The sequence below is a fragment of the Bidens hawaiensis genome, unplaced genomic scaffold (assembly GCF_021521415.1).
Source record: "Bidens hawaiensis isolate Kalapana, Puna unplaced genomic scaffold, B.hawaiensis_p1.1 tig00004318_1, whole genome shotgun sequence".
Lineage (NCBI taxonomy): Eukaryota > Viridiplantae > Streptophyta > Magnoliopsida > Asterales > Asteraceae > Bidens > Bidens hawaiensis.
The window spans coordinates 21,365-33,708 of NW_027504961.1; the positions used below are offsets into that span (position 1 = coordinate 21,365).

General features: G+C 32.2%; 2 protein-coding genes across 3 annotated transcripts; one reads left to right on the forward strand and one right to left on the reverse strand.

Annotated features, from left to right (window-relative positions):
- Positions 1-849: 849 nt before the first annotated feature.
- LOC143609553 (uncharacterized) lies at positions 850-2,279 on the forward strand. Its single transcript, XM_077084279.1, has 3 exons — positions 850-1,131; positions 1,214-1,343; positions 1,491-2,279. The coding sequence occupies exons 1-3, from the start codon at positions 996-998 to the stop codon at positions 2,209-2,211; spliced, it is 987 nt and encodes a 328-aa protein (XP_076940394.1). The 5' UTR covers positions 850-995; the 3' UTR covers positions 2,212-2,279.
- A 5,926-nt stretch (positions 2,280-8,205) lies between these two features.
- Positions 8,206-11,240, reverse strand: LOC143609552 (lactoylglutathione lyase-like). Of its 2 annotated transcripts, XM_077084278.1 has the most exons (8): positions 11,071-11,240; positions 10,089-10,150; positions 9,906-9,966; positions 8,957-9,036; positions 8,814-8,884; positions 8,644-8,733; positions 8,468-8,582; positions 8,206-8,298 (listed from the first exon to the last, which is right to left on the reverse strand). In XM_077084278.1, exons 1-7 carry the CDS (start codon positions 11,161-11,163, stop codon positions 8,482-8,484), a joined length of 558 nt encoding a protein of 185 aa, XP_076940393.1. In that variant the 5' UTR covers positions 11,164-11,240; the 3' UTR covers positions 8,206-8,298; positions 8,468-8,481. The 2 variants fall into 2 exon arrangements, with proteins under 2 accessions (XP_076940393.1, XP_076940392.1); XM_077084277.1 differs by lacking the exon at positions 8,206-8,298 and having other exon boundaries at positions 8,436-8,582.
- Positions 11,241-12,344: the final 1,104 nt, after the last annotated feature.

Below are 12,344 nucleotides of genomic sequence, written 5' to 3' on the forward strand. Positions count from 1 at the left end.
AACAAGCCTAAACTCAGCTTCAGTTCGTGTAGTACCTTAAACGAGTCAAAGCTCTGCTCGAGCTCGGATGTGCAGTATGAATTTAATAGCTAGAGGTTCAAAAGAGATTTGAAGAAGATAAAACTTAAAAATACTTATGCTTAACGAGCCTAAATGAATTTCCTATACAAGGCTCGAGCTCAACTCAATAACTGGCTAAACAAGCTAGCTTTCTTGGAGACTTGGACTCGAAAAAGCTCTATTCATTTTGAGCTTTTTATACATCCAAACTCAAATAGCTGGCTAACGTCTTTACTTGTTTGCATCCCTATAATTAGGAGTTTATTAATTTTTACCTCCCAAAACAGGGTATTAAAGTTGGCGTCCACGCCTTATTTTCCTATAGTTTTCTTTACTGGAAAATTGATTGAAGAGAAAATAATCAAGTTTTATGGTATGCAATTATTTTACGCACGTTTAAATTTGTGATTGTAAACTTTTAACTTAATTTAGAGTATTAACGATTAAGACGTAAAAAGCACTAAAAGTAAATAAAATTTTAATGAAATGAGTAGCAATATTTGTGAAAATTCTTGTCGTTTACTATTAAAATGCTAGACACCATTTTTGAATTTATGTCGTGTTTGAATTTGTTTCGGGTTCAACCAATAGATACTAGAACTATGCAAAAGTCTCACTTAAGACTTAACAAAGATTGGCCCAACTCACAAAAACTAAAAAAGTCCAAATGGTGAAATTTGGATGTACCATACTACCTGTTATATTAAATTGAAAAAGGGTAGGAGTTTTGTTTTGTCTTGTTTTCTGACTTTGGTCCTTTAGACTTAGACTACAAAAGTCTTTTAACCCCATAAAAAGCCAACCAGCATACCCACCAGACAAAATTGTCCACACAGAAAGAGGAGAGATTTTCTACTTAAAAAAGGTCACCCTAGTGAGATACTTACAAACAATCAAGAGAGAGACAGAAAGAATAAGGAGAGAGAAAGAGAAAGATGGGAAGAGCTCCTTGTTGTGACAAAGCAAGTGTGAAGAGAGGACCATGGTCTCCTGAAGAAGATGCAATGCTCAAAGAGTTCATAGACAAACATGGTACTGGTGGTAATTGGATTGCTCTTCCTCACAAAGCTGGTATATATATCTTCTATCTTTCTCACCATCACTTTGTTTCTTGCAACAAATCAAATAGTTTGTGTTATGAATGTATGAACAGGTTTAAAAAGATGTGGGAAAAGTTGTAGGTTGAGATGGCTAAACTATCTTAGACCCAATATCAAACATGGTGAGTTTTCAGAAGATGAAGATAGGATCATCTACAACTTGTATGCTAGCATTGGTAGCAGGTAAGTTTGTACCTATATATATATGGTAATCTACACTTTTTGTACAAATTTTCCATCTATAGTACTTCTTTCCATGTTAGGCCAAACATACATGAAATGAAACCCTAAATCATGAATCTTGATTTATTTCCATTAATACATATTCAGATGGTCAATAATAGCAAGTCATCTACCAGGAAGGACTGATAATGATATCAAGAATTACTGGAACACAAAGCTTAGAAAGAAGCTTTTGGCTATGATTCCTTCCATCCAAAAGAAACCATCTTTTTTCCCATCTATGCCTCTTCAAACACCACCACTTTCAGATCATCCAAAAGACACTTTCTTGAATGCTTCTTCATCATTTTACAATAACACTAACTATTTGATGAATGTTAGCAACAATATTAATTACCCTCCTCTCTCCACCACCACAAGTACCACTAGTCTTTTTTCAAACCCTTTGATTTCCAATGAAAAACATTATTTAGGTTTTCAAAATCTGAATATGAACAAGGAGTGCTATAATTATAACTTCCCTGAAGTAAAAGAAAGGATGTTGATGTTTGGTTATGGTGGTGGTGGTGGTGGTGGTGGTGAAATGAGTGCAAGTTGTTCTTCTGAAGGTGGTAGCAGTAGTTGCATGAGCAGTCAGATAACCTACAACAACGATCATCATCATCAACAAGGTTTCATGGCCGATCATGACTACATTGATCAGAAGCAAGAAGGGTGTTACAAGAATCTTGAAGAAATGAAGCAACGGAGCAGTAGCATCAATGTGGACATCAACAGCTATCTGATGAATGATCATGATGATGATGAAAACAAGACAACACATATTATTACCTATGGGTTTTATAGGATGATTGATGGGGGTAATTAAATGACTGTTACTGTTGTAGTTAAGAAATGTGTCAGGTTAGAGATCTCTTTGGATTCACAGTTTCTTGGGGATTGTGTTGAAGGTGAAAAGTAATATGAAGCCACTTTAGATAAGGGGAAACAGATTTTTAACTTTCATGGTTGACATTAACTTATGGTTAAAGTTTATGTATTTCTTTAATTTGAGGGTTTATTGTAAATACTTTTCCATGTATAAAATATTCTGATCCAGTCTCCCGTTTGATTGGTTTGTAACAAAACAATCATTTAAGAGTTAATTACATAAAGGCATTCTCAGCTCATTCTCTTAAATTATGTGAGAGGGATTTGTAAATTATATAGTTTGGTTATGATTGCTTGTGAGTAGAGAAGAGAGAAAATGTTATATAGGAAAGTTAAATTTGAGGTTTTACTGTTCATACCGTATAATTTTTTAATATTTTTTAAAAGTGGATATGAATGGAGGAAAGAGAAAAAATAATAATAGAGGTATAAAAAATATTATTTAATTAAACAGGGGAGAAAAAACAGTGATTTTTATTGTAATTATATGATATATATATAGATATAGGGTAAGGAATGGGTTGGGAATAGGGCTGTAAACGAACCGAACGAACACAAACAAAGCCTTGTTCATGTTCGTTCATTAAAAAAAAATGTATTCACGAACACTTACCGAATGAGATTATATGTTCGTGTTCGTTCATTAAGGAAATTAATGTGTTCACAAACGGTTCACGAACACAAACAAACACAAATAAAATCAGAAGAGCCTAGAGATTGAAACCGATGTATTCATCAATGTGAATAATGAAAACCTGTAAACGAGTCGAATGAACACAAACAAGGGCATGTTCGTGTTCGTTCATTTAACTTTAAAAGAACATGGACACTTAATCGAACAAATATTAATGTTCATGTTCGTTTATTTAAAAATGGACATTTGTGTTCGTTTGTTTAAAATCTAAACGAACATAGCTGAACAAAGATAAACAAACATGTATGAACAAATGTAATGAACACAAATAAACGACCTTAAATGAAAACACTTAAATGAACACAAATTAACAAATAAAGATGCCCTATCCATATAATATTTTATTATTTTCTATTAATACATAAACAAACATAAATAAACAGACATAAACGAACGTTCATGAACATAAATGAACGAATAGAACATGTGTTCATGTTCATTCGTTTAATTAAACGAACACAATTTTTTTGTTCATGTTCGTTTGTTTATTAAATAAACGAACATAAACGAATTTTCCGCCGAACAGTTCACGAATAGTTCATCAAACGTTCGGTTCGTTTACAAGCCTAGTTGGGAATGCTCTAAGGTGTTAATATATGAGTTGCGTTTATAACGTGGATATACCCAGGACCAACTGTAGCAGACTTGGTAAGCATATTTGGTTTGGTTATCATTCTTAATTAATTTGAGGTCTAGTGCCGGTAAAAAAAAACAAAATTTGAGCATTTATAAGCATATATGAAGATTTGTATTCAATCCTAACACAACCGAGTCCAGCCTAAACCAAAGAGACCATGAGACCATCCGACCATCCGTGTTGATTCTCCGGAAATTTCGAGTTCAAGCTCTCAGTATAACAACTTGATGTGTTAACTTCTTTGTATGTCAATCTGTTTCCTTCTCCTTTGACATTACCTCTCATCTCTTTAGGCTCTACACCTCTATAATATGAAGGCATTTTAGTATTCAACGAAAAAAGATGACTTTATCTTTCTGAATTAATTTTTTAATTTAGTCAAAAGTTAACTAGAAAGTTATGACTAATGCAAGATGTTCAAACAAGTTTAAAAAAAAAGTAATAAGAACATAATCAAAGTTCAAATGGAAACATTGGATTCACCTTCTACCTAATATATATTTCATATATTAACAATCATAATGCCAAAATCTTGTTGTACCACAGCTGAAATGAAGATATATAGAATAGAAAATCAACGCAAACTTGCAACTTTTATGAGTGAACGAAAGCTGATCTATATATTTAAAGTATTATTGGTTTAAACCGTTTATATATACTTAAAGCATGTCACCCTGTTGCATCCAAAACATTTATAGTTAAAAGCAGCTACCATTAGCTATACGTCTATTCATAATTTGATTAAATTAAGCTTAAATATTTAATTAAGCCGTAAGTTAAACTCTGATCTTCACCTCCCATTGGCTTTATTTGAAGTTAGATAGCAGCTTGAATTTTTGTGTCATTAATGATTTGAAAATGTCGTTTTATACAAGAATAATGTATGAAGATGGTGACGCATTCATATAAGAAATTGACGAAATGGATGCGGTGGCTACTGAAGATGCTTCTAAGCAACACCAATAAATCAAACCATTAGATTTAACTAATATAAAATCTCAGTAAACTATCATTGGCCGGAATATTGTAAGTGTACGTATATTATAAAACTGTTAAGCACCTACCAATGATAGATTCAACGTTGAAATTCGAGCATCAAATTGACACTTGTTTGTTAAATTATATGTTTTTATCAAAGTATATTTTGGTGATAGAAAAGGTTCAAGGAAACAACAATAATTCAAAGGCTTAAGGGGCACATGCAAATTTATATATTTTAAAGCGTTTGCATTTTTAATAATTTTTAAGTATATTAAAATCATAACGTAGTAATTTGTCAAAACCTCAATATGACCTAATCAAGATTTGCTAGTTCAAAGATAACATCTTTCATGATCAAATTGACACTTGTTTGTTATATTATATGTTTTTATCAAAGTATATTTTGGTGATAGAAAAGTTTCAAGGAAACAACAATAATTCAAAGGCTTAAGGGGCACATGCAAATTTATATATTAAAAGTTTAAAGCGTTTGCATTTATATAATTTTGAAGTATATATTAAAATCATAACGTAGTAATTTGACAAAACCTCAATATGACCTAATCAAGATTTGCTAGTTCAAAGATAACATCTTTCATGATCGTTAAACTCTGTGTCTAAACAACTTTTGATGGCATCAAATCCATAATTTCACTTGATAAATATAAATCAAAGTTTGATCACGTTTTCAAGTCCATTTGATATATGTAACATAAACGGCTTCTACAAATAAGTCACTAACTATGAAAAACAAGAGACTGTGTCAACTAGAAGTTGCCTGATTTTGGTTACAACTCATGATAGCTCAATTATAAGGAGATCGATTTATAGTCCATGAAAAGGTTAAAATCATAACCTATTGGAGTTAATTGATTCAGGTTTTGGTTTACCGTGGAAGCTTGTGATCGTTGGAAGCTAGTTAGTTATCAAGTCAAGAAAATGTCTGGGTCCTTCGCTATTTTCATATATTGCTTACCACGTTTGTTTACCGACTTAATTGGATAGTTGTTTTTTATTCGGTCTATATAAGTTTCAATTGTAGCTTACCTATTTAAGGCTTTTCCCTTATTAAAATAATGCGCCAATCATTCAATAAACTTGTTCTATTATCAACCCGATCCAATAAATTGGTATTAGAGCTCAATTACCGGCCATATTCTATATTTAATCACTTTAATTAGCTTGTATTACTGTAAGCATCTCGATGGCGAGTTATAACAAGAGCATCCTCTTTGTGCTACTGATTCTAATGGCCTCTACCAACATCAGTGGTACACCCTCTACCCCTCATCCAATCTTCAAAGGAGATGGCTATGAATATAATTGGAATATCTGTATAAAGAAGATTATGTGAAGAACCTTTCACCACCTTCATGCGTTGAGTTCATAACCTATAACTAGCGGTGGCAAAAGTATGAATTAATAGCACATCGTGGGTTTCATAATGTAATTGTTTGTATAACTAGAGTAATTACTTTAATTTTTATAATTAGAGTAATTACACCACAATAATGTTTACCTTTGTTACATTAACAGTTATGCTACTTAAAACTAGATTGATCACTCTTTTTATAACTAGAATAATTATAAAATGATATTTACTCTAGTTATACTAACAATTCTACTTAATTATGACAATAGTATTATTCATCTTATAACTAGAATAATTAAACTACATTGATATTTATTCTATTTATACAAAACAATTACTCTATTTATACTAACAATTACACTACTTAAAACTAAAGTAATTACTCTTCTTAAAATCGGAGTAATTTTACTTCTTAAAACTAGAATAATTATACTACAATGATATTTAATTATTTACTCTAGCACTGCAAAGTAATTAATATAGTTACAATAACAATTGCGTTGCTTATAACAACAGTACTTACTCTTCCTTTTAAGTTGAGTAATTACACTACAATGATACTTACTCTAGTTATAAAAAATAATTACTCAAGTTATACTACTTTAACTTACTTTAATAACTAGAATCCTCTTTTTTATAACTAGTTAACTACAATAGATTTGATATGTTTATAGTATTGTCATCGTGTGAATTTTGCTCTTTGCTTTGAACCATTCGCACGATAAACTAACTTGTACGTGATTGGACCCCCTCGTCTATTAAGTCATTTATTTTTTAAAAAATTTAGAACTAAAAGATTATGGTTTTTGTTAGACATATATACCTTATTTTAATCACATACTAGGAAAAAGAAAAAGAAAAAAGAAAGAAACTCATCGATTACTATTGAATGAATTATTTCAAACGTACGTATTTTAAATACACATATCCAAATAGATCCAACATGTTGCTCTATTATTATCTTTCTGTCATATCATTGTTAACTTGTGTGTTCTTCCTTACTTTTTAAATATAAGTACGTTATTTCACAAATGGGGTGTAGCTTAGCGGAAGGGAAGTGAATATTTGGGCTGAAGGTCTCGAGTTTTCAAGTTCAAATCTGATTTCAAGTGGGTTTTATCACAATGGGTTTTTAGGCAGCTGGTTTGTCTTAGAACAGAAGATGGAGAAATTGGACTACCCAGCATTGCCAGCGATCACAAGGTCACTTTTTGCCATTAGATTACCACCAGTAGCCAAGCAATTTTGGTTTGGCGATATAAAAAATGTTATTTCCATCGCTAGACAATCACTGAAATGATATAATAAATAATAAATGGGTCCAAAAATACACAAGAATGCAAGATCCTTGTCAGGGTATGCTGCTGTCTTCCCACTTGCCCGCTCGATTTTTATATTCGTTACATTTATGTGACAATTTTTTTTTCTTAAAAGTTGTAAATTTTAAAAGTCGTCCGATTCGTTATTTTCAAACTAAAATGTCTTTAGCATATGAAACATAATCAGATATATATGAGGGGAAGGGGGCTCAAAATTTTCAAAGGAAAACGGGTAATCGGTCTCGATTCAATCCTGCCGTTTGTAATCTGTTTGAGAACTCCTATGTTAAAATTAAAACCGGTTTGAAACTGTTTGAAACATTTTATCCGGTTAAAAATCGTTTTCAAACCAAATTTGATCATTTTCCCCTTATAAGCCGGTTTGAGTCAGACCGGTTTTGACTAGCTTTGACTGAATCCAGTCCAGTATTGGCCCAAAACCGGTTTTATGCACCTTTATAACTCTATTATTAACCGTAACAGGCTTGAAATCCAAAACAACTTAACTTTGTAATCGAAAATTCAAAAAATGGTTCAAAGTTAAATTATAAACAAATCATGTCCCCGAATCAAAACTCACGTATTCATCATAATTTATAAATCCAGAAAGTATAGCAAAACTCAATCCACACGCCAAAAGTACCCAAATCAGCCCGACCCTGTTTGACCCATTACCGACCCGCCCGTTTCACCACTTTTGTTGATCATCTACAAGGTTCAAAACCAAGAATCCTTGTACCTTCATTCGAATTATTTTTTTACTTCCAAATGAATCTAGCAGATGATTCTACTGGAGTTTTACAAGTATTTAAAATATTTAGCGCCAAACACAAACTTTAATACAACATTTTGGGTAACACAATAGCAAGTGCTACCAAGACTTGAGTTTATTTATTACAAAAGCCGCATATCCCACAAACACCAAGTTGCAGCCATAAAGTTCCTTACGTTTTATGTATATTTTCTTCAACTTCTTTTATTTTATAATTCACATGACGATCGATCTTGACATGTGTTCATCCCTACAAATACATATAATTTTTAATGCAAGTGATTAACGATTAACAAACCTTAAATTTATCAACTTGTTTGAAATACAAATGCTTCAATGGCATAGTTATTTAAAACACGGACTACCTTTTTTTAACAAAGTTTTAAATCATAAAAACGGGACAAAGGAGAAAGACTTACCTTTACTCGGGTTTTCATTTAGCAGCCTGGGCTACATTAATAATGTTTTTACGGTCAAATATTTCAATCCAGTAGCCATCAGGATCTTTAATAAATGCAATCCCTTTCATTTTCCCTACATCAAAATTATACGCGGTTTCACAATCATGTATTACATTATTCATATGTAAAGTTACCTTCATCAGGTTTTTTGACAAATGAAACGTTTAGACGTTCAAATCTTTTACACGCCTTGTACGTATCATCAACCGTTATACCAACATGTCCTGCGCAAAATATAACATAACATTTATAAGGTATGTGAAATGGTACATATGCACGAGGTGCATGTTAGAGATACCCATACCGAATCCTCGAGGTTCTGAGTTCCCGTTATGGTACGCTTGGAATCTACGGTCTTTTTCACTACCCCAGTTGCTAGAAAATGTTACAAGATCTTAGATTTAAAGATGACGTGGCAAATATTTGAAAATAGGAAATTTTCCATACTGTGTAAGCTCAATGGTAGCCTTTTTATCAAATGTCCATTGAGTACGCTCGATTGGATCTTTAGGAGCGGATGACGTGTCCTATGAGAGAGAATTCATGGTGATTTTATCGAAGAGGGTTACATAATCGGAAAGTTGGTTTATGGACTTTTAAAAACTGTTCAGTTTTGGTTTTTTTCAGTTTAGGTCACCTTAGTCTTGTAACTTTTGGGGTGAAAAAACAACCTAAATTAATGAATTTGGGCGGAAAAGAAAAGACCCAAAATGATGAACTTCGGACTGAAACTTTGGGCCTAGACTTTTTGATTAAATAATGAGTAATTGATTATTACATATTTGGGCCTAAAACTTTTGGCCGGGCTACACCATTATAATCCACAATTTCAATTAGAGGTGTGCAAAAAAACCGGTTTGGGACCGGTTTTAGGCAAACCGAACCGAACCAGTTTGGGTTTAAAACCGGTTTCACCCAAACCGTTTCCCAACCCGACCCAAACCGTCAGTTTCAGGACCGGTTCCCCTTAAGATCTACCAAACCGGTTTTAAAACCGAACTGGTTTGAGAAAAACCGGTTTAAAACCGGCTAAAACCGGTTAAACCGGTTTATAAACCGAACCGAACCGACGTGACCAAGTCGGCCTATCTTGTGTCTAAACCGGTTTGAGTCAAACCGGTTTTGACCAGCCAATGACCAAACCGGTTCGGTTTGGGTTTAAAACCGGTTTTGTACACCTCTAATTTCAATAACAAAAGTTGTTTTTTTCTGGTAGGGTTCGGTTTTCAGTTTATGCAAAATCAAAACAGAAATGAAATTCTGTTTTAGAAAGAAAGAGAAAAAAAAAAGCCGAAATCGTCGATCTTGGATTTGGGTTCGTTTATTTGGTTACGAATCGTTTTTTTGTTGCATGCATACTCCATTAGATAATAAGTACCAGGGTTAAACCTCTTACCTCATAGCCCAGAAAATACAAGCTAAATTTCATATCAGGAAAATCCAGTCTTCTAAGCAATCTGCAATTTGAAAATGATATTCAACTAATTTGTTCGGTTAAGGTTAAAAGAACATGAAAATAGTGTTGTTCATGTCCGTTCAGTTAGTTTAAGGCCTTGATCAATAAAATAATAACACTTACGACATTCCGAGGACCTTTGAGTAGAACCTAAGACTTTCGTTTGGATCTTTAATTCGGTACATCTGAATATTAAGAAAGTAGATAGTTAGTGCATCTTTTAAATATGATTTACCTGTTTCAAACTATTTTTGGTTCATAATGATATGGCTGATCTAAATACCAAAACTTTGTATTTGTTGTATTGATTGATGTTGAATGTTCATATTTTCAATAAAACGCCACTGATTATTGTTTCATCCCTAGTTTTGATACTACACCTTTGGTACTCGTTGAGTCATTGATCATTTGGTGGGTAACACAATCCATCTTTGGTGCTAACAGACGTTAAAAAAGCATGTTAATTTTGTGTAAAATAACTATTATACCCTTTAATTAAAAAGGAAACAAAAAATACCCCAACCCCACCATCTTTATAATAAAAATTCAAAGCTATTTTCGGTTATGCGTTACTCCAAGACCGATGTGCACCAAGCTTATTTGAATGTTTGTTATTGGAGTTATTACTTATTACCCATACTCATTATTTTGAGTCAAAAATCTAATGCCAAATTCATTAATAGGCGATCAACAAAAATTTTAGCCCAAAAAGGCTAGCTGGCGATGACCTTTAGCCATTGGATCATCCGTACGGAGTAACTAAACTTTTTATGTTTGTTGGCCGTTCAATAAAACAAATAATTTAACCCAAAAAATTTAGGCATAAATTCAATATTTTGGGACAGTTTTTCTTAGGCTTAAACATTTAAAGCCCAAAGGTAAAACTAAAAACGTGACTCATAACAAATCTAAAAAAAAAACCAAAAACCGAACAAATACGAAAATCATGAAACCGTTCGATCCGACCAAAATTTAAGGTTTTGAGCCCAAGTAATTAAGTAAATAACTCCATGCACCCCCTTAGTTGGATATTACAAGTTAGCATTATTCATAATTTCATTCCATAATCCAATTCAAAAGCGTGTGAAAACATTTGATCAGGTACCGTTTGTTGCACGAAGTAGCCTTTTGTTTCTGCATCAGGTGGTTCACTTTGGAGTCCCGGATTGTTGGCTAGCGTTTCCATATCTGTAGCCATTGATGAAGAAACCGATCGAACGTATGTTACTGAAAACCTGCAAAGATGATTACAAGAAACATGGAGGGGACTTGAGGTGCATAATTATAAAGAATCTGAGTGAACAAGATAAGGTATTCGTGATTTCGTGGTTACAAAACCCGCCATGCAAATGAGAATAAAGCTTGAGAATCCGACGACGATAGTGATATTGTAAATGAATGGAATATTATGCCGGTCATTAAATAGTTGCATAAAATTGTGATTTATTATACTGCTAAACATTTGACGGTTCAGTTTTGAGCTAAATCACCTTTCTTAATGAATTTATGTCTAAATCACTTTTAGTTAATGAGTAATTGATTATTATAAATTTGAGGAAAAATATTTGAGTTATATATATATTTATTTATTTCTCATAATTACATAGTTAAAATAAAAATTAAAAAATAAAAATCTAGGAATTCGTTACGGTTCGGTCTTTTTATTTTTGTTTCATGCAAAACCAAAATCGAACTATAAGCTTGGTTTCTACAAAAACATAAAACAAAATCGTGTGTTTTTGTTCAAGTTCGTTTTCTCAGTTGGGTTTTTCAATTTTTCGATTGGTTTCATGCACAACCCTAATTTAGTTAAATACAAAATATAAAATTTAGCATAATATTTGCATGGAGTGCAATTCATGTGTTAAATTGCGTTCACTCACTTAGCATTGCTAATGAGTTGATTTACATATACCTTCCGGAAACTTACTACAAAATTTGGATGTTAATCATAATCGGTTCTTTGAATGGAGTGTTAAACACGTCTTTTGTATATGTCGAGTGTCACATGAACGTATCAAACTTTTGTTAAAACATGTTGGGCATATTAATTAGTACTATATTCTGAATTTAATTGTAGGGTCAAGTTATTCTATAAAAAGAGACAAAAATGAGAATAATGAGAAGGATTTATATTTTAAAAAAAAACCTTTAAAAAATTTAAAGAAAATAAATAAAAGTCATAACAATTTAATTATAAAAAACAAAAAAAGTAAAAATACAGAAATGTTTCCACCGTCTTCCTTGTTGTAAAAAAAACAGAAATGTTTCCACCGTTTTCCTTATTCTAAAAAAAACACAATTTTGAGGGAAAATATCATTGTTTCTATTTGTTTGTCATTGTATTTTGTGTTTATTTTCATTATTGATTATGTCTTT

What these genes read in the sequence shown, in the direction of transcription:
- LOC143609553 (XM_077084279.1), top strand. Translation starts at nt 996, where the DNA reads ATGGGAAGAGCTCCTTGTTGTGACAAAGCAAGTGTGAAGAGAGGACCA. An exon ending in TGCTCTTCCTCACAAAGCTG is followed by an intron (nt 1,132 to 1,213) that starts GTATATATATCT and finishes ATGTATGAACAG; the next exon opens with GTTTAAAAAGATGTGGGAAA. An exon ending in TATGCTAGCATTGGTAGCAG is followed by an intron (nt 1,344 to 1,490) that starts GTAAGTTTGTAC and finishes ATACATATTCAG; the next exon opens with ATGGTCAATAATAGCAAGTC.
- LOC143609552 (XM_077084278.1), bottom strand. Translation starts at nt 11,163, where the DNA reads ATGGCTACAGATATGGAAACGCTAGCCAACAATCCGGGACTCCAAAGT. An exon ending in TGTATTTTCTGGGCTATGAG is followed by an intron (nt 9,037 to 9,905) that starts GTAAGAGGTTTA and finishes TCTCTCTCATAG; the next exon opens with GACACGTCATCCGCTCCTAA. An exon ending in CTCAGAACCTCGAGGATTCG is followed by an intron (nt 8,734 to 8,813) that starts GTATGGGTATCT and finishes TATTTTGCGCAG; the next exon opens with GACATGTTGGTATAACGGTT.